We start from the raw sequence: 22,827 nt of genomic DNA on the forward strand, positions 1-22,827 counted from the left end.
TTTTAATACTAAGAATCAAATATCTCACTAATGTTAACTTAACTTTCAATAATAATTTGTTCATATGTTGTTAATCACCAGATTTATGATACATTTTCTTCTTAAAAACATGCATGGCCTGTACATTGTATCTTTTGATATATGAAATTAAGAAAAGGCTGTATCCATAATCTGTTTAAACGTCTGAGACTAATATGTTTTTTTAAAGAGATGCAAATGTAGAGATAATAAGTTATATTTTGCCAAATGTGCATATTTATGCAAACATTTCAGAAAAAAAACCTGCAAAACAATTGTTTAAAAGTCAATCAACAACTGACAAAGTGTATGATGATATCTATACATTGAAAAAAATGACCTTAACCACCTGCATTGTCTCGCCTAAAATGTAATTTTTTTAATCCATTATTTTCCAGTCCAAAAGGCCATGGTTTTGTTCAATTAAATTCAGTTTATCTAGAAAGGGGACAGTGCAAATGAATAAAACACATGATCATACATGGGTAAAAAATGCCAGAATTAGCCAAAAGGATATTTTTCATCTGTAGTCCCCTGACATCGATGTTAAAAGAAAATAGAAAATAGAATTGTGATGAAGAGATGTCTCTTAGCTAACTGTACCTCCAAGCCAAACTTGTAGAAGGCGTAGTTGAGCAGGTACTTGAGGCAGTGGAGCAGGCCCTGGTCCAGAGTGTCCCGTGTGGTGCAGGGGAACAGAGCCAGGATGGTGGGGGGAGAGCGCTGCAGCTGGCTGTAGTGGTGGGTCTGGTGACGGTACACTGTCGCCTCAAACACCAACAACATCAGCACTATCAGATGGTTCTGCACACAGGAACACTCAGCATCACCATGCAGTCAAGTCAGGTCAAACTTTATTGTCTGATCTGATACATAAGAATCAAAATGGCGATTATCTCCGACCCACGGTGCAATAGGAACAATAACATGAAATAGAGTAGAATAAGGTAAGGATAAATATATATATATAATATTTACATTAAATACATTTTAAATACTAAATAGTGCAAGGGTACAAAATAAAAGGCTATATATAAAAATAGAATTGAAGGTAAAAAGTAGATCAATTAAACATGTGCAATGTGGTGAACAGTATTTACAATATGTGCAACATGCACAGAACTGGATTTGGACATTTTAAGGCATTTTGATGTGCAGTCTGAGTATGAATGAATAGATTAAAGGTCACATATTATGCTAAATGCACTTTTTAAATGTGTTAACATATCCATGGGTCCACGGTGTGCCTAGAGACTGCCAAAATATCAAAAAAAAATAACAATCTCTCCTTTTCTCACTCTCCCCTTTTCTGAAACCCCCACCCCTCCCCCCCAATATACTCCAGTCAGAATTCTCCTCGTTTCTGACGTCAAAAACTGGAAAGCCAGAAGCTTCCACTGTGCAGCCCACACCCCTATTTCTTATTGGTCCACGGCCCGAGATCCTCTGAAAAATATTCCTTCACCCCCATGTTGTTTGCTTGTTGCTAAGCGACAAGATGCCTGTAGTATGGCAAAACATGATGAATGTTGCATAATCCACTAATTTATCTTAACCACAGCAGCCTCGTTTTTAATAACACAACGGAAAGGAAGCGACTTGTGCTTTTTTTCAAACAGTGAAACTGAAATAAATGTTTTATTGGTATTTTTGCCTGACTGGTGTATAGCTATTAGCTTTGGGACAAGCATTCAGCTTTTGCTCATAAAAACATATTCCTATTCCCCACACCAGTCTGGAAATGCCTCGTTTTTAACAGGACAAAGGATTGGAAAGTATACTGAAGAAGTCTGACTTTGAAGATACTTTTTTCACTGATTTTAGTGGTATTGTTAGCAGCTAGCTCCCGAGCTAGCTTCACAGTAGCCTCCATCTTTTGCAGCATTTTTATTGTGAACATGCCGTTTCCATTAGCGTGTGGCTGTCAGTGCATCTGTATGAACATAGTCTTTCATGTAGACAAGGATAGGTCATGTCAAACTGTTCAAAGTGCGTTACTAGCACTAGACTTTGTTCTTCTCATGGGTAGGCTAAACCTAACTGAGCTAACAGGCTATACGTCATCATTGTTTACAAACAGACAGAGGGCGAGGCGTATCTGGCTTCGCTTCCGGACAGGGGGCGGGGGGAGCTCAAAGATTGTATATTTACGAGGGGAGCTGCAGCACTTTTTAAAAAATAGGCCATTGTGAGATTAACTGAACATCAGCATAGTACAATAAATTATCTGAAAGTTTTTTTCAGCAAACAATTGAAGAAAAACGTATTAGGGACCACTAAGACCATATAATATGGTGTATAATAGAACGTATTAGGGACCACTAAGACCATATAATATGGTGTAAAATAGAACCGAAAAGTGTATAATATGGGAGCTTTAAGAGTTCTTGGTTGGAAGTCAAACCTCAATAATGAATACATTATTATCATTTATACACAAAGTATTGACTGAACTGTGTCTGTAGCACTGGCCAACTTAAGGTAGAGTAAGACATCTCCAGTGAGCGTATAGGGAAACGTTTTTTTTTATACTAACTGCTGCAATATTTGAGGCTCAGAGCTATGATTGTGCCCCAAAAAACATCAGTCCACCATATTCTGTCCACGGTTAGTTTAAAACATGTCCAGCTGCTTGCACTGAGCCAGGCTTTATAGATTAACCTTAGTGGAGCCACGGCTGTATGTTAACACCAGACTTTTTTTCAGCGTGCACACACTACGAACAGGTAGCGGATGGTGAGTAGATATGAGCTGATTTAGATTAAAAAAAAATCTGGATTACAAATCGGTGTGTACGCCTTTAATTACAGTTTTAGATTGGGACGTGGCAAAATATGAGCCAATTTCTATTTTATTTTCTGAAATGTTGGGGGGAGGAGGGGGAGTACAAAACTGTTCTAGAAAGGAAAACCTGTGATTGGTCCTCTGCATTTCTTCACAGCCTATGAAACTTAAAGTGACAGTAACAGTAAAGTTGCTCACTGGGAACTTAAAGGAATACTTCACCTATACGGAAACAACATTCTATCATTATAAAATCGCTATTATAATATAATGAATGAGGTTTGTCTTCCCTTGGCCCAGCTGTCCTGTTAATCCCTAACCCTACATTTCCCCATGTGTGATGTCACGCATGGAAAAGACAATAAAAAATGTCTGCCTTTTCTCAGGCTAGGATGAACCGATCTCTAAATTTTTTTGCACATGTATACTACATAGGATCTCAGAGTTCAATACACCTTCATATTTCTTTAACGCAAGCCTCATCGTTTGGACTACGGAACAATAAGAGTATTGATAAGAATACCTTGCTGTATCCCAGTACTGTGGCATCCTTCCTGATCCCAAACCATCTGGCTGGGTCCACTGGCTCCCTGTACAGAGAGGAGTTGACCATCTCTTCTGCTAGCAGGTTGGTTTCATTGGCTAGAGGCTGAGAGGAAAAAAGAGGAAACAAAACACACTTAAAAACCTATAGAACACAGCATTTATTCAAGGGGATGACCAGTTATACCCTTGATGTAAAACAGCTTCCACACACAGAGGTAACATATGGAGTTATCTATTCAATACATTCACTGGTGTTGGAATGGATTTATTTAAAAAATCAGATAAGGAAGATTTATTTTCATTGTGTCGAGAAATGTCAAGAATAAAGATGAATACTCCAAAATACTATTGGAGTTAGTGGGGCAATTGTGTATTTACAGCATACTACAATTGACGTGCATGTATTGGGAGATCCTAAATCTTTTTCTGGCGTAGTAAATAGTATATAGTATGGGGATTGGAACGCAGGGCTTGTGTGTCTCTGTTTGGAATCAGTTGCTGAGGGTCTGGAGTGGTTCAGATATCTCACTGTGGGTCAAATGTACACAGAATATCCATATATATTTCACAGGAACCCACATCTAGTGCTCTAAATACATAGGCCTACAGCAAGATTTAAAGTTGTTAGTGTTCATAAAGCACACTTTTGAACACACATACTGGAACTATTTCCATCATATATCCATTTCTTATGCAAGGCTACAGAGACTGAAACTGGTTGAGCGTGAGCATGGAAAGCCCCAGCCTGTTGCCTTGTAAACAGCTCTGATTGCAGACCCAGACACATAATTCCATAGAGCAGAGCTAGCCAACAGCTAACATGTGGAAGTGTTTAGCAGCTATTAGCTTCACCACAGGAGCAGCTGAAGCCTCTGTGAACGCAGCACTAAAGTGTCAACTCGTTGTTCATATAAAGCTTTGGTCTTTGATGTGGTGTGTACTGTAGGTGAGAGACACATACAGAAATACTGCTGTCCCACTGAGCTAGTCAATTACAATTCAGAGTATTTATTTTATTACATTAGAGAAGTTACAGGGAGGCAGGCTAACCAGGGAGGCAGGCTAACTGAATTATGCCATCATGCCTGTATATTGTTGATGCATCGTGTGTGTGTGTGTGTGTGTGTGTGTGTGTGTGTGTGTGTGTGTGTGTGTGTGTGTGTGTGTGTGTGTGTGCGCGCAGGGCATCTGCACATTTTTAAAGAATAAATGATATGACTTTTAAGACCTCTATAAGGAAAAATGAATACTAATACCGCTGCAACTGAAATGGACAGTGTATACCACATAGCGTTGTGTTGGACTTGCCGGATTATCATGAAAGGATAGAAAATACTGGTCAAATAAAACATAAAAAAACTAAACATTTAAAAATATATTTAAAAAAAAAGTCACACTCATTCACTCTGCCCCTGTTCAAATATAATTGCCTCCCCTCCAACAATACCATACTTTTTAAGACCTTGAATATCAGAACCTAAATCCACGGGCACACTGTTGTATGTGCATGCGTGCGTGTGTGTGTGCGTGCGTATGTGCGTGTGTGTGTGTGTGTCCATGCGTGTGTGCGTGCGTGCGTGTGTCTTACCAGGCTACAGTTGCTGGAGTACTCCACAGGGTTGACCACACTGAGCTGGTAGAGCATCTTACACATGATGATGACACAGACCCAGGCAGTGGACAGACATGAAGCCATGGGCCTGAAGCGACCGTAGGGCATGGCCAGAGACCACAGCACCACCAGCACTAGGTTCATCACAGAGGGCTACAGACACACACACACAAACAGCTCAGAGTGCAATACAAAGACATGTATGTCAAGTACGTTTGGGGCGGGATCCATTTTTTAATACCTTTAAACCTTCCCCAAATGATTCCCCGGCATACAGTATTATGTTCCGGTATTAGTCTTTCTATTGCTACTAGGGCTGTCAAATTCGGGGGCAACCGTGGCTCAGGTGGTTAAGCGGGTTGGCCAATGACCCAAGGGTTGGCGGTTCGATCCCCGCTCTGCCACCAGTGTCATGGTTGTTGTGTCCTTGGGCAAGACACTTCACCCACTTTGCCTCGTGTGAATGTGTATGACTGCTGTATGTTTGAGGTGGTGGTCGGAGGGGCCGTAGGCGCTGAATGGCAGCCACGCTTCCGTCAGTCTGCCCCAGGGCAGCTGTGGCTACTATGGTAGTTTACCACCACCAGTATGACTGTGTGTGAATGAATGGAACCTGGAAAAGCGTCTTTGAGTGGCTTGAAAAGCGCTATATAAATCCAATCCATTATTATTAATTAACGCGTTAATTTAGATTAATTAATCTAAATTAATCACAGAAAAATTAACGCAGATTAATCGCACTTCTATAATGCCCTTTGACCCGGTGCAAAAGTGGTGTGCAGCTGCACTGAGCTGCACCTGTAGCTTGCATACACAGCCCGCACGGGTGAAAGGGATAAAAGTAAAGAGAGAAGCTGGGGGAAAGGGCGGGGCCGAGGGCTCTATGGACGGTTTATGGGATGCTTCGGGCAAATTAGCATGAAGGTAGGAAGACATCTTACTTTATTCTCCGCAGTGTCTGTGCATTATTGATTTAGTGGGTGCAACAATGTAGGTTCAAAAGTATCTCTCAATCTTCCTCCGTGCAGTACAATTTGTTTGCTAGCTGTCTCGTCTCCCGCTAAACGGACACCCGCCCCGTGTGTGTGTGTGTGTAGGTGTGTGTGTGTGTGCGTGTGTGTGTGTATGTGTGTCAATATTTTTCCCTATGAGTACGACGATGGGGAATGAATCGGCATAGGCATCTGTGGCAGTGCAGCGCTGTCTGTTGTGGAGACAGAAGTTACGAGAGACGTTGAGAGAGAGAGAGAGAGAGAGAGAGAGAGAGAGAGAGAAACAAACTGTAGTAGGCTATACAGCTGTTTATAAACAGGTATAAAAGTGTCATAAAAGTATGCGATTCATTTAGATTAATTCATCACAGAGCCTGTAATTAATTAGATGAATTTTTTGAATGTCTTGACAGCACTAGTTGCTACATTTTAAAGATTACATTGAACTAAAAATCACTATGACGTTACCTCAGCCAAAATACTGATTTTAACTGACAGCACTTGAACACATCACAATCTACGTTCCAAATGAGGGAAAAGAACGCATGTCATTCACTTGGAAGGTATTTTAAGCTTTAAGCTGTAACACGCACCAGGCATTTGTTATAACGGTATCCACGGCATTTATTAAATGATTCTGTTAACCTTTCAGACACACACACACACACTGACACTATTTCAAATGAGATTATTATTACTCATGCATTAATGTAAAAGCAGGATTTGTAGCTGGAAATAAGCAGAAAATAAATGTTATTTTAATTGTTGCTTTAAGTATTTATTCCTTTTTTTGTTAATTCATTGATTTGTTTGCGTTGTAAAAATGTAAATGATTGAAAGCATGTTTGGCATATTTGCATTAAAAATTACTATTTAAAAATACTAAATACATTTTTGACGTTCTGTTAAAAAACTTTTAAATTGTTTCGTTTGCGTAAAATCTCAATTGGTAAAGTAACTAGATAAGTTATCATGTAGCGGAGTAAAAACTAGAATATTCCCCACTGAATTGTAGTGGAGTGCAAGTAGAAAGTAGCATGAATAGAAAAGATTCAAGTCAAGTAAATGTTCTGAAATGTGTAGCCTAGTTAAACCACAGTAATTGAGTTCCTGTATTTGGATACATTCCACCTCTGGATTAGAGGGTCTGATTTGCTGTACAGTGATTCATTAATTCTTCATCTCACTCCTTTCACACACACACACACACACACACACACACACACACGCACGCACACACACACACACACACGCACACGCACAACCACACACACCAGCTCTCATGTCCCTTGCCGTTACCTCTTCCAGTGCGACCCACACGGAGAAGAAGGCCACCATCTTGAGGATGTGGAGCTCCAGAAGCCTCCAGAGGAACACCTGCACTGTGGTGAGGTGCTCAGAGAACTGTGTGGACAGAACCAGAAGCCTGTCCATCACCAGACCCCACTTACTCTGCACCAGCTCCACTGGAGGGGGGGGGGGGGGGGGGACAGACAGAGACACAAGTCAAGTAAAGGTGCACTGTGTAACTTTGGGTGTGTCAGAGAAGTGACCTTTTTTTTAAAGGTATAGTCTCATAATAAACAAGCTTTCCTCACAGGTAAAATGTGATCCCTGGAACACTGTTTGAAGTTAGAAAGCGTCCTTAAAAGTGACTGTTTCACTGTTGTTGTTTACAGCAGCAGGGCCCACAGTTTGGTTTACAAACATATTCTAGTCTTAGGTTTGGTTCCAGGTTCTTTATAAATGATTTGGTATTGATTCATGGTGATATAATTCAATTCATGAAGTGTGGCATTGATCTCATACAACCAGGTGACACAGTGGTCAGGTCCATAGGTAATAATGCTACTAAATAAAACAGGACCATCCTCGTTTAGAATGGGCTCAGGATAGTAGTTTGTATTTGTAATCATGAACAATGGAAAATATTAGTATTACTCATTTCGTTAGCCTCATAGCATAAATAACCCTAAATCATATTTACTCTACTCTACTTTTACTCTACATCTACTCTATTCTACATCTACTCTACTCTACATCTACTTTTCGTTAGCCTAATAGCATAATTGCCTAAGTCATATTTTAAGGGTTATAGAGTATGGTAAAGTAGATGTAGAGTAGATGTAGAATAGAGTAGATGTAGAATAGAGTAGATGTAGAGTAGAGTAAATAGGAGTTAGGCAATTATGCTATGAGGCTAACAATTTCTGAATTTCTTTTTTTTCTTTTACCTTCCACTTCAGACTCCTGGTCTGCGTCAGTCACCAGCTCCTCCTCTTCAGAGTTGACAGGCACGTTAGCAGAGCCGCTGTCCTCAGCACGCTCACTGCTATTCACCCTGGGAGGAAGATTACTTCATTAGTTCTTGCAAAAGGAAATATCGTTAGCCTCATAGCATAATTACCTCTACTTTACCCATACTCTATAACCCTTAAAATATGACTTAGGCAATTATGCTATTAGGCTAACGAAAAGTAGATGTAGAGTAGAGTAGATGTAGAGTAAAAGTAGAGTAGAGTAAATATGATTTAGGCAATTATGCTATGAGGCTAACGATATATGAAATTGCTAGGCAATACCTAATTCTGATTCCTTCTAAAGTGTCTTTATATTTATACGGTGCACCTCATCTCTACACTTTCTATCTGCACTGTGTCCTTGCTCTACTGTTGTGTTTATCTGTGTCTCAGGTGTTGCTCTCTTCACTTGTGTTTTTCTTCTTCTATATCACATTGTTGAGAGGAGCCTGGGACTTAAGAATTGTATTGCCAATGACTGCTGCTGTATTTGTTAATGTGCATATGAGAAATAAACCATCTTGAATATTGAGGATGCCAAACATCCAGTGGATCAAAGAGGATCCTCTGCATATCACATAGTAGAATCTAAAAAGAGATTGAGCGCCGTGCTTATGTCTATGATAACTTTTAATATCTTCGTCAGTTCATTTAAACATTGGATAGAAAGAGGACTCAGTCAAATAAATTGCACAAAGATTTACAAAAAAATAACAATAAATACTCCTATTTCAGTATGAAAGTGGCTGTGTTCGGAAAGCCATACTAACGTCCTACTCATACTCATTTTGATGTCAATTTGAGTATGTGACAGTTGTGTATGCCAGTTTGTGTAGACGAGAAATTCCCGGATGAGTACTAACTTCTGGGAAGATTTTGTGTATGGATGGATTGAATACTTTTCCTACTCCACCGCTCCACAATGCATTGCGTCTATTCAAACGACAAGGAAAGTTTTTTTTTTTATTCTTTATTTACAATTCTGCATATCCTGCACAACACAGGCCTGTATGTAAAAATCTAGTTCTATATCTAATCTGTGGAGGGCGGTAATACGCCAAACAGCGTCTAAACGGCCGGAATCTTATAAGAAGAAGAAGAAATTATTTTCTGCTTGAGTATACTTCAGTGTAAATGTGTCGACGCACCTCGCATACACGATCGATTGTTAAGTAGACAGTATGGAGTATATACATGTTGAGTATGTAGGAGGGAGGATGTAAGTAGTCTTTACTTGCGTCTGGGTGTGACATGCTCCAGGTCAGTGATTCTCATGAAGGGCTTGTGGAAGTAGTGCAGCTGCAGGATACAGGCCAGCAGGAAGAAGCCTGGGATCAGTATACTGGTGAAGAGCTCCGACAGAGCAAACGTCTCCAGTCCAATGTCCGCCAGCCTGATGGATCACACAATGACAACCAATACTCCATGATTTATACACTTTCAAACCTATACTGTATATCTCTCTCATTGCTAAATTACAGGTTTTTTTCGATCGCTAAACCACAGTGGGCACAACTGTAGCTCAATGTGCAAAACTCTAACTACAGTCTGCACTACCAACAGTCACTGGAGCTGAACAGTTCACTTCACCTGCAAAACAGGTTCAGTGCAGCAAACACTATGAACCAGCCTCATTGAGACAACACATACTGTCACTCAGAACACACTCAGGGTGTATTCACACTGGGAAAGTCCGCTAGTTCACTTGCTTTGGTCCAGACCAAATTGAGTTTTGATTTTTTTTGTTTGGTGTGGTCCACTTTCATATTGCCCCTTTTGCAAGTGAACCAGCATTACGAAGCAAAACCACACGTGAGCTGAGGTCATTCATTCATTGGACAGACATTCTGGGGTGGAGAGAAGCAGGAAGCACGAAGTTAAAACTGCGAAATATAATATTGATATAATATGGGGTTAAAAATAATAAAAATGCCTACATCTAACCTATAAATAAAGAGGAAAAACATCAAATTATTGTTGTTTCATATGGTTATAATATGTAGCCCTATGTCAATGCCACGTTATGTGGCGTGTAGCCTACGATATGAAACATCATTTTTACTGTATTTTTGGTGCTGGACGCGCGGCTCGCGAGAAGAATAGGCTCAAGCTGACACTCAGCTGATTAAGCTGTGTAGCCTATAAACTGGGTCGGCGCAGTTCAGCTCCAAACTGACACGGGGATAGTATTGACGGTCCCGTACATGGGAAGCAAAATAAAAACACACACTTCTTGCACAGCATGAACCTGTAGGCACTGTGCGGGTGACGCTCCCCTCTCCTTCATCTGATTGCTTAACACATTCAGCATTTTTATGCGTCCTCTCAATCAAATGTAATATATTGTTCTGGGCTCCCGGTCAAACCACAACTTATCGTCCCAACAATGGCGACAACAACACTTTCCCATAATGTGAAGCTGACTGCAATTTATTAAAAAAGAAAAGACAGAAAAGGCACAGTGCCTCCTGCATTTGGGTCGGATCGAGTCCGGACAAATTCACACCACAAACGAACTGCAGCAGAGTGCGTTTGTACCGAGACTACCTCTTCAGCTGGGTCTCGGAGCGTTTGTTTGGTCCGCCCCCGAGTGCGATTGCTGTATTCACACCTGTCTGAAAGATGCGCACCAAAGGCAGAAGTGCATCTGAGTTCGTTTCAACCGAACTAAACACGGCATGTGTGAATACACCCTCAGAGTATAAACACTAGCATCAAACCCCAATACACAAATTACAAACTTTTAATCTTTACAGTTTGAATAATTTGATTTACTTCACACAAATTGGGTTATATTTTCTTTGATGAATGAGTGAAATTCTTTCACATGAAATAGTTTATTTTATAACAAACCATTTTTTTTAGATAACAAAAATAAATTTAAATCAGAAATTGCTTCAATAGATACATATTCTGTATATTTTATTGAAAACATTTCCAAATGTAGTATTTATCTGTGTAAATATTCTATAATTCTAATACAGAAATCAATTCCTGTAATGTTGTCATTTACTGTAAGGGTGCAACTCTTACGTTTTTGTTTGCTTGAAAATTCGTATTACAGATGCAACTTTAGATCTTTGCAGATTGCGCTGCACTCTCAACCCTGCCTCTCTCAATGAGAGACCATGATTCACAACAGGGTCTATCAGTGTAGCCCTTACTGTATTTCATCAGTCATTACAGCTCAATGTCTTCTAGGTCTTCCTCCACACATCCAGTCTCACTGCTTCTCTTCTCCCTCCAACAACCTGTCTTCCTATTTTTGAGCTTTCCCTATACTGTATATACAGTATGTTCACTAACAAGTCTAAAACAAGTCACCTTCTTAGTGTTTCGGTTGAAATTGCAATCACTAGTGTTTAAAATGCACTAGGCTGATATCCATTCTGTTTTGAATGTGTGGTCTACAATTGTGACAGCAGTGTGTTAGCATTTGAACAAAGTGCTAGAAATCCACAATGTTCTGCAGGCTGTGTGGTTAAGCCATGAGATAAGTGTGTAAAGTTTTGAAAATTGTGTTTAAGCAATGAAAAACGATCTAGAGTTTGGTCCACATGAACCGCTGCTGTGCATAGTGTAGTTAGAGTTTTGCACTTGTCGTTCCAGTTGTGCTCACTGTGGTTTAGCGATCGAAAAAAACTGTAACCATGCAGAGAAAAAGAAACACCTGATTAATAAGAAGTAAACAGTTGTATCATCTTAATCAACGTGCCTAAGTGAATAAAGCCTTCCTTTTTGATTTTTAAGAAGCAGTGTCTGTGATATATATATTTTTTTAACCTTTATTTATACAGGTAAATCCCATTGAGACCGGAGACTCTTTTTCAAGGGAGACCTGTTCCCATTCCCACGTTACCATTCACACACATTCATACACCGATAGCAGGCTTACTATCGACATTCACATGAGGCAAGGTGGGTGAAGTGTCATGCCCAAGGACACAACAACCATGACACAAGTAGCAGGGCGGGAATCGAACCTCCAACCCTTTGATCATCAGCCGACCCGCTCCACCACCTGAGCCACAGTCGCCCCAAATATTTGTATACCACACAAAGGTTTGAACAAATCTAACCATTCTGAATTCCCAACACGGCCATACGGCTAAATAAGAGACAGGGGGCAGTATGTAGTATGTAGTATGGAACAGGTTAGAGGAAGACACACATACTGTTCTTCTGTGAAGCCAGTGCAGTTCCTCCAGTATCCAGGGAAGTCTTCAAACTGGTAAGTGTAGATGGAGATGAGAACCAGCATGGTGTAGGCCACTACCAGCCACCAGAACAGCTTCAACAGACGCCTCCACAGAGAGTAGTACACCTGGGGCACACGCACAAGTCATTCAGGCTTCATCAGATCAAATCAAATCAAATCAAATCAAATCAAATCAAATCAAATCAAATCAGTTTGATTTCTATAGCCCAATATCACAAATAGACATTTGCCTCAGTGGGCTTTACATTCCATACAGTATGACACCCTGCCCTTACACCCTTAGCTCGGCTAGCTTCATATAGATTGTTGGATATTAACACTTTAGTCGAGGCATTTCTGGCCAAAACATTGTTTTTTTATCAAGTACTGGTCAATTTTGAGATGTATGTATGTCTATTTTTCTTCTGTAATATGTCTTCTTTCATACTATTATAACTGATATACGGAAACACACCCTACCAACTGAGCTAAGGGCGCCCCAAATATCTCAACTTCTAAAGAGGCTAATCATTCTCAGCACTATTCTGAAGGTTATTGCAGAAGGATTTGTTAATAAGTTGTTAATTGTCTGATCTGGACTTTCTACTTAAAACGTGCAGAATATGCATTTGTAAGACCTGTGCATTGTATTTTTTGATTTATAAAATGAAGAAACGGCTGTATCGAAAATCTGTTCTGTTTGGACACTTGTATGTTGTTATAATCAAATCCATTTTTTAACTCTGGCTTTATCATAACATCTATTTGTTTTTTTTAAGGGATGCAGTAATACGCATAATCAGTTAGATATCGACACATTTTCTAATTTATTCAAACATTTCTGAAAAAAATGTAATGCAAGAAATAATGATCTTAATGTCAGTAATCAACTAGCAAAGTTTCATGATGATATCTGGAAGTTGAAATTGTAACCCTAGTCCCCTTCAGTGTCACGCCTTCATTTGAACAGTTTGAAGAGGTGCCTCATTGTGTAGAACAAAATCATCACAACAAAAGTTTTTGGTCATAAACCAAGTAACATAAAGTAAAAATAAAAAAATTCTGAGGTGAGAATTTTGTTTAAAAAGCAGATGAGACATCTCAGTGATCCTTGAACCTTCTTCTATAAAGACTTACCCTGCGTTCCAATCCCCATACTTCCATACTATTTAGTATGCCAGAAAAAGATTTAGGATCTCCCATTATATGCAAGTCAATTGTAGTATGCTGGAAATACATAAATGCCCCACTAACTCCAATAGCATTTTAGAGTATTCGTCTTTATTCTTGACGTTTCTCGACATAATGAAAAAAAACTTCCTTATGTGATTTTTTTCTCTCTCCTGTGGCCCTAAAACTCTTCTGTACTTTAGTATGTAGTGTAGTAAGAAGAAAAAGTATGTGATTTGGAAAGCAGGGATTGAAGTGAATGGTGTGTAGAGCTGCTAACCTGGTACAGACAGAGGCAGAGCAGGAACAGCAGCATGTAGATGATCTTGTAGCCCACCAGTTTGCCAGCGAAGGAGACCATGATGAACATCCCTCCACACACATAGATCCAGTATTTAGCGTAGCAGCTCATCACCATGCCTCCCACCACCTTCAGCACAGACTCGTTACCGGCGGCCTCTCCTGGCAACAGGTTACAGAAGGGGTGAGTGTGTGTGTGTGTGTGTGTGTGTGTGTGTGTGTGTGTGTGTGTGTGTGTGTGTGTGTGTGGATGTGTTTCTGTTTGCATGCATGTGAGTGAGTGAGTGAGTGAGTGAGTGAGTGTGGGTGTGTGTGTGTGTGTGTGTGTGTGTGTGTGTGTGTGTCTGTGTGTGGATGCATGTGTGTGCATGAGTGTGTGAATGTGTTTCTGTGTCCATGCATGTGACTGAGTGAGTGAGTGAGTGAGTGAGTGAGTGAGTGAGTGAGTGAGTGAGTGAGTGAGTGGGTGTGTGTGTGTGGATGCATGTGTGTGCATGAGTGTGTGAATGTGTTTCTGTGTCCATGCATGTGAGTGAGTGAGTGAGTGAGTGAGTGAGTGAGTGAGTGAGTGAGTGAGTGAGTGAGTGAGTGAGTGAGTGAGTGAGTGTGTGTGTGTGTGGATGCATGTGTGTGAGTGAGTGAGTGAGTGAGTGAGTGAGTGAGTGAGTGAGTGAGTGAGTGAGTGAGTGAGTGAGTGAGTGAGTGAGTGAGTGAATGTGTTTTGGTGTGCATTCATGTGAGTAATGTATGTGTGTATATCTGTGAGTGAGTGAGTGAGTGAGTGAGTGAGTGAGTGAGTGAGTGAGTGAGTGAGTGAGTGAGTGAGTGAGTGAGTGAGTGAGTGAGTGAGCGAGCGCGTGTGTGTGTGTGTGTGTGTGCATGAGTGTGTGAATGTGTTTCGGTGTGCATTCATGTGTGTATATCTGTGAGTGAGTGAGTGAGTGAGTGAGTGAGTGAGTGAGTGAGTGAGTGAGTGAGTGAATGAGTGTGTGAATGTGTGAATGTGTTTCAGTGTGCATTCATGTGTGTATATCTGTGAGCGAGTGAGTGAGTGAGTGAGTGAGTGAGTGAGTGAGTGAGTGAGTGAGAATGCAGTCTGACCTCCTGCAGTGACTTCCTGTAGTGGTGTGGCCATGATGCTCTTCTTGCTAAAGTTCTCCTTGACCGACTGACGCAGCAGCAGCCAGAAGGTGAGAGTGAACAGGAGCTGCAGAGGCAGAGAGAGATGGATGAAGAACACCAGGAGCCTGTGTGCTCTGAAACCATGTGTTAGTAGCAACCCCATGAATATACACTGACCCTCATTTATCAATTTTGCGTGGAAACTGGTGCAGATTCTGGCGCAAATACCTCCCTACGCCAGGTATCGCGTGGGATTTATCAAACAGTCGTATCTCGCCAATCTCAGCGTACGCCAGGCCATTATTGATAAATGCGGCAGCTGAAAACGATCGTATCACGCCCCTATATTTTCTCAGTTTAGAGGCCTCGCCCAGAGGTTTTACGACATGGATACGCGCATTACGGCACAGAAGAGGAACTTCTCTGAAGTAGAAATTGACAGAATAACAGCGAAAGTAGAAAAAAAAGAGTTTCATTTCGGAGCATTACAAGCGGCATCAAAGAACGACAGAAGGCAGCAGTTAGGAAGGAAATAACTGCTGCGGTCAACAGCGTTGGTGTTGACAACGATCTCCAGCTGAGGATTTTGCATTTTAGGTTTACATCAGTAGGCTACTATCGCTCAAATGCTATAAAACAGCATATACAATTATATGTCGCCATTTCTTTACATAGATGAAGAAAAAGTGGTCTGACGCAAAAATCGCCACTAAAAAAAGCGTGTTGCTGTTCTGAAATGCAACCAACTGAGGGTGCGGGCATAATATAAGTGGTAGAGGAGAAACAGACGCACCAACTGTCCGGTAATGGTCCCCATAAAAGACATACACGTCTGCAGAGATTTGAATGATTAGAATGTATTGGCCCTTTTAGATGGCACTACTCAAAAGGTTTGTAAAAAACTAAAAATAACACATTTTGCGTTTTACTGTATGACAGCACGAGTGGTCAGCCCGCCGGTCAGCTGCACAAGCCGACCCTGCAACGATCAGCTGTGAGAGCGCCCACTGTCCTGCTCCACCAGCAGATCGGAAAAACGTGCCGGTTAACGGTGGAAATAAATCGCTCGCTTAAGCGATCAATGACACATTAAAAGAGGAACTAACATCTAAAAAGTGCGTCAAATAAATAAAATGTTAAGCTGAATGTTGTGCCGTGTATTTTTTATCATAAAGAGCAGTGTAGGCCTACTACATACAGGTCCTTCTCATATAATTAGCATATTGTGATAAAGTTGATTATTTTCCATAATGTAATGATAATAATTGAACTTTCATATATTTTAGATTCATTGCACAACAACTGAAATATTTCAGGTCTTTTGTTGTTTTAATACTGATGATTTTGGCATACAGCTCATGAAAACCCCAAATTCCTATCTCAAAAAATTAGCATATCATGAAAAGGTACTCTAAACGAGCTCTTAACCTAATCATCTGAATCAACTAATTAACTCTAAACACCTGCAAAAGATTCCTGAGGCTTTTAAAAACTCCCAGCCTGGTTCATTACTCAAAACCGCAATCATGGGTAAGACTGCCGACCTGACTGCTGTCCAGAAGGCCATCATTGACACCCTCAAGCAAGAGGGTAAGACACAGAAAGACATTTCTGAGCGAATAGGCTGTTCCCAGAGTGCTGTATCAAGGCACCTCAGTGGGAAGTCTGTGGGAAGGAAAAAGTGTGGCAGAAAACGCTGCACAACCAGAAGAGGTGACCGGACCCTGAGGAGGATTGTGGAGAAGGGCCGATTCCAGACCTTGGGGGACCTGCGGAAGCAGTGGACTGAGTCTGGAGTAGAAACATCCAGAGCCACCGTGCACAGGCATGTGCAGGAAATGGGCTACAGGTGCCACATTCCCCAGGTCAAGCCACTTTTGAACCAGAAACAGCGGCAGAAGTGCCTGACCTGGGCTACAGAGAAGCAGCACTGGACTGTTGCTCAGTGGTCCAAAGTACTTTTTTCGGATGAAAGCAAATTTTGAATGTCATTCGGAAATCAAGGTGCCAGAGTCTGGAGGAAGACTGGGGAGAAGGAAATGCCAAAATGCCTGAAGTCCAGTGTCAAGTACCCACAGTCAGTGATGGTCTGGGGTGCCATGTCAGCTGCTGGTGTTGGTCCACTGTGTTTTATCAAAGGCAGGGTCAATGCAGCTAGCTATCAGGAGATTTTGGAGCACTTCATGCTTCCATCTGCTGAAAAGCTTTATGGAGATGAAGATTTCAGACCTGGCACCTGCTCACAGTGCCAAAACCACTGGTAAATGGTTTACTGACCATGGTATTACTGTGCTCAATTGGCCTGCCAACTCTCCTGACCTGAACCCCATAGAGAATCTGTGGGATATTGTGAAGAGGAAGTTGAGAGACACCAGACCCAACACTGTGGATGAGCTTAAGGCCGCTATCGAAGCATCCTGGGCCTCCATAACACCTCAGCAGTGCCACAGGCTGATTGCCTCCATGCCACGCCGCATTGAAGCAGTAATTTCTGCGAAAGGATTCCCGACCAAGTATTGAGTGCATAACTGAACATAATTATTTGAAGGTTGACTTTTTTGTATTAAAAACACTTTTCTTGGTCGGATGAAATATGCTAATTTTTTGAGATAGGAATTTGGGGTTTTCATGAGCTGTATGCCAAAATCATCAGTATTAAAACAAAAAAAGACCTGAAATATTTCAGTTGGTGTGCAATGAATCTAAAATATATGAAAGTTCAATTATTATCATTACATTATGGAAAATAATCAACTTTATCACAATATGCTAATTATATGAGAAGGACCTGTATTTAATACTGTGGCTAACATTTTGAATGCATGCAGCCCCCGTGCCTCAGTGTCCCCCCAGCTGCTCCAGACGGAGACAACTGCCCTTACGCAGTCCCATGCAGCGCTCGAGTAGCCGGTGTGTGCACTATTGAATCAGCTCTCCTACTCAGTTGCACACCATAAGCTGCACAATTTTAAGTGATTAATATCTTTATTTCGGTCTGAGCAAACACTGCATTTGTATTATCTTCTAATAATTGTCCAACAAAGTCATCGGCTACCCGGCACAGCCTGCACTGCGAGTCCAAGCTGTTTACAAACTTGCGTACACGAGCTGAGAGCTGGCGTGGGATTTGAGCGTATCCTACGCTCACGTCCATATTGATAAATGCCGAGATTTGCGTGGAAATGTACGTACACCCATTTTTCTGGTCTACGCACGGTTGATAAATGAGGGCCAGTGTGTGTATACCGGTATTTCCTTTCCATTTTTAAGATTATTTTTGCTTTATTAGACAGATTGGAGAGACAGAGTCTAAATGGGGCAGAGAGGAGGGGACATGCAGAGAACTGACCCGGGCAGGATTCGAACACGGGTCTGCTGCGGGCCCTACCCACTGAGCTATGTGCGCCCCTAGTGTGTATGTATTTCTAACTACTGTACTGTACATGTATGTCCACACATGTGGCACCTAGTTGTGATATTCTTTGACCAGTCATTTTTTCTCACCGTCTCCCAGTGCAAGTTGGAGGAGATGAGGAGAGCCCCTGCTCTTTCCCTGCTTCAATGAACACATAGAACCTTACTAACGTGTCTGTTTCTCCAGTTGAATGGGGATTTTAATAGAATAGAATAGAATTAAATAGAATAGAGCAGACTTAGTAGTGCTTCAGCGTGTGTTTGAGGCCTCAGCTGGAAGAATCATACTCAGGCTAATTGCAGTAAAATATCTAAATACAATGGCATTACCAGTAAAGTCAGAGCTTTGGTTCATCAGAATTGTACTGTATATTAACTCTTTATCATAGCTTCATTTGTCCCTATCTCATATATTGTAATACATCATTTGGTGAGGGACTTATCCATCCTAACTTTTGAAGCTTTATGTTTTGAAAAAAAAGTTCTGCAGAATTTCTCCATTTGGCAGCAGACTAGAAGACTCAGCCTCTCTTTTTGAGCAGCTCAGACGTAAATAAATGTGTTCGTTCAATGATGCCGACTTTGTTTGCTTTTTTAAACCTGTATAATGTTGTGCATTAAATGGCCAATTTTACTTCATTTGATTTTTGAACTACCTTGGAGGTGAGCTTTCCTTTACAAGCCTCTAGGTGTTTTTAAATCTGCTTCTTTTAAAGTGTTCCTTTGTATGTATATTTATACACTTTATATTTGTGTTGCCTGTGTGTTCTTTTCATCGTGCAAATAAATCAAATCATATGTACTGCCAATCTGTCTGACTTTTGAAGGAATTTTTTCAGTCTGAAGCTGAAATGTTGAAGGTATGATTTCCTGAGGGTGTAGAGGAGCATCAGCCACAGCATTGTTGGTGTATATCAGCTCGATGCCGGGCTGTTGGTGTATCTGCTGTTGACCTGCACACTGTGTTTGAGTATGAAGGGTGTATCTGAGAAAATATGAGTTAAATAGGCCTGATCATGCAAGCTTCTCATTTGTTTCTCTCTTGCGGATCAGTTTGGCCGTTAGCCAATCTCTGTGAGGAGTAGTCTGTCAAAAGATGCCCAGGCCAATCAGGGCCAGCGTTCTGACCTAAAGTTTGTCCCTAAATGCTGGGCTTACCATATCTCACAAGCATATACAGTATGTAGATCCATGATGACATCAACAATGATTTTTTTTGGGGTCTGACTCTTAATGAGATTATATCTGTCCAGTTTGAACCCTGCTTTGATACAGCACGTGTCATGGTCTGTCTTTGTCTTGTTTTGGTGTTACCCGGGTTTCCTGTTTTATTTTGGTACGTCTGTCTTGTTCCTCCCCATGTCCTGTCAAGCTTCCCTCCTGTTTGATTACTGCTCCCTTCCCTAATGTGTTTCACCTGTCCCTCGTTGTCTACCCTGTCTTGTGTGTGTGTATATAACTCCCAGTGTTTCTGGATCTGGGTGACAACTCCCCTGTCCCCTTTCTGTGAGGCCTATATTTTTTATTTTTTTTTATTAACCTTTATTTATACAGGTAAAATCTCATTGAGACCCAGGGTCTCATTTACAAGCGAGACCTGTTCTACACTCCCTGAGCTGACAGAGCAACAGAGGCAGGTCAGCCATAAACTGAAGTGGTCACTAAAGTAGCTGTTGATCCTTAGAACTTCAGACACCAAGAAGATGGCTGGAGAACAGCGCTTTGTAATCAGTGTGCGGGTTATTGGAGCCGTTCACAAGGACAAGTCGAAACTCAAGGTGAGCCAAGACCTCCAACAAGATTCTTTTTTAACTGTCAAATGTCTTTGTTGTATTTAAGAATGTTCCTCATGGTCTCTGATCCTTTATGTTTATTCTCTCCACTCCACAGATGTTCATGATGTCTGTGTTATGGTCTGATGAGACTGAGGTGGTGGTTTACAGGTCCCTCCAGGACTTCAAGAAATTTCATGTAAGTCCAAAGAAAAAAGGGAAAGAAAAGTGTGCTGTTAACATTGTATGACTAATTTCATATAAAAAAAAACATTATCTTCCCTTTTTCAAACAGGGAAAGCTGAAAAAGACTTTTCCTCATATGAATCCTCTTAAGAGAAATTACAGAATGCTCCCCAAATTTAAGGGTAAGATTAATTGCAATGTGTCTGATTGCATGGTATATTTAAATGTTTGTTTTTTTAGTATAGGTGGCAGAAGTTTGAGATAAAGAAGACTTGAACAGTTTATTGTATCTGGCTTATGCTCGGCTTTGCAAATAGATGCTCATCTTCTTATCCGTCTCATTTTCTCTCCTCTCCTCTCTCCAGGGAAGGCCAGGAGGATCAGCCACCAGCCGAAAGGATCCCAGCGATCCGTCCGACGCATGAGGTTCCTGGAGAGCTACTGTGACAAGCTGTTGAAGTGTGAACCAGCTGTGACCCAGAGCTCAGGGGTCACACAGTTCTTTCTACCCAAAGACCAAGACCAGCAGCCAGACTTCACCAAGAACAGGTAAAGCTTTGTCATGTCAGTGTGTTCAGGTCAAAGTATGCGAGAGGTTGAAAGAAGTTGTCTTTTCAACATGACTTCTCTCTAACGCAGCATCATGATCCTGCTGTCTGACGATCTGTCTGATGGCTCGAGTGGAGGAGGGGGAGACGTCAGCCGCCAGCATGCAGGCAGCGTCACTCACCCGTTCATCAGCCAGACTTACCGCTGTGTGGCCCCTTATGAGACAAAGGATACCAAGAATCGTCCGTTTAAAGTCGCTGTGGATGAGAAGCTGGATGTCCTGATCAAAGACCCTGCAGGTCAGTGCCTTTAGCTTTCACACAGTTTTTGACAAACCATTCATTTCTTCCATGCTGCTGACAGTAGGGCTTATTTCCACTCCAGGTTGGTGGCTGGTGGAGAACGAGGAGAAGTGTTTGGCTTGGTTTCCTGCTCCCTACCTGGAGTTGTGTGACGCAGAGGAAGATGATGACGCAGGATTCCAGGCAGGAGGTATGATATGTACACAGTTAAACCTGAATGTGCACGTAGAGTACACACTTGTTTCTCATAAATAAGTGATATAATTTAGGACACTTGATAACATAGCTGTAGGCTAAATAAGCATTCTTAGAATATTACTGTGAAGCCTTGTTATTACAAACAACCAACAGTAGGGAGCCTTCTTTAACAACTGGAAGATAACATGCACCTGTTAGCTTCTATTAAAACTCTGTATTTACAGAGACAGTGTGTAACCACGTCTTAAAGAACGTTAAGCTTTGTTGTTTGAGCTTGTTGTCTTCTTCTTTGTGTTCTTCAGGTAACCTGTACTGTGCTGTGAGGAGTTATTTGACCAAGGAAGATGACGAGGTGTCTGTGCCCATTGGTTCTGTGGTTGAGGTGCTGAGGAAGTCTGACAACGGCTGGTGGCTCATCAGGTAACTCAATCTTATCTGTCTGCACTGCAAACAGTGGAGAGGAGAATAAGGAACGTGTTCTAAATGGTTGTGGTGAAGCCTTCATCAAAGCTCCTTCAAAGTCTTTAATGCAAACACTTGACAAACTCACTATTATCTATCCAGAGTTAGACAGGTAATGGCATAAAGTGTATAGTTGTATCATACATTTCTCAGTACATTATTAGCAAAAGGCATATACTGTATATGTACAAGTTGCTCAAATGAAACTGTGGTGTCACCATGGTTTGCATTCTGTTGCATTAGAATTGATAGGTTGAAGTTAATTCTCTTTTCCATGCATTCCTCTCTTCAGATTCAATGGAAAGGGAGGTTACATTCCCTCCATGTACCTGCAGCCATACAACAACCCACGGGCAGGCCTGTACAGCCTGCAGAGAAAGGTTCACAGCTCCACTCTGAACCTGGCCACCAGCAGGGGGCCTCGGACCTCTTCTCCAGCCATCAACCAAGAAAGCAGCCCACAGAGGGATTCTGCAGGTCAGTCTGGAGAAGAACCCATTGAGCCTGGGCATCTTCACAAGGCCAGATCTCTGGATGTTCTCTCTGAGACCTGGCCACACACACAGATGGGCGCCTCGACTTCAGGCGACAGCACACGTAGAATAAGCGACACAAGCAGTGAGCTCAGCTTCCCCAGCTTCTCCACAAGCAGCGATCCATCCTCTGGTTCAAAGCAGGAGGTGCTGCATGAGCGCCCAGATCTCAGGCTCTCCGACCGCCGCAACTCCAACATCGAGAGCTCTGGATCCATCATGTCCAACAGCAGCGAGACAACCTCAACCACTCCCAGGGTTCCAACCAGACCCAGAACTGAAGAGATCCTCACCCGCTGCACCACCATGACCCGCAAGGCCGCCCTGGCCACCAAGACCAGGCGCCACAGCCAGCCAGAGTCCATACAG

General features: G+C 41.7%; 1 protein-coding gene across 2 annotated transcripts in view; it reads right to left on the reverse strand.

Annotated features, from left to right (window-relative positions):
* The window catches only part of piezo1 (piezo type mechanosensitive ion channel component 1 (Er blood group)), a 157,145-nt gene that overhangs the window by 43,007 nt on the left and 91,311 nt on the right, over positions 1-22,827 (reverse strand). For both annotated transcript variants that reach the window (XM_080036320.1, XM_080036319.1), the window contains exons 13-21: positions 15,022-15,127; positions 13,901-14,082; positions 12,428-12,576; positions 9,487-9,645; positions 8,187-8,293; positions 7,252-7,418; positions 4,937-5,113; positions 3,326-3,451; positions 622-822 (exon numbers count right to left, since the gene is read on the reverse strand). In XM_080036320.1, the coding sequence (XP_079892446.1) occupies positions 622-822; positions 3,326-3,451; positions 4,937-5,113; positions 7,252-7,418; positions 8,187-8,293; positions 9,487-9,645; positions 12,428-12,576; positions 13,901-14,082; positions 15,022-15,127 (1,374 nt within the window). The remainder of the gene's footprint in view (positions 1-621; positions 823-3,325; positions 3,452-4,936; positions 5,114-7,251; positions 7,419-8,186; positions 8,294-9,486; positions 9,646-12,427; positions 12,577-13,900; positions 14,083-15,021; positions 15,128-22,827) is intronic.

The sequence above is a fragment of the Ammodytes marinus genome, assembly GCF_949987685.1.
Source record: "Ammodytes marinus genome assembly, chromosome: 11".
Classification (NCBI taxonomy): domain Eukaryota; kingdom Metazoa; phylum Chordata; class Actinopteri; order Uranoscopiformes; family Ammodytidae; genus Ammodytes; species Ammodytes marinus.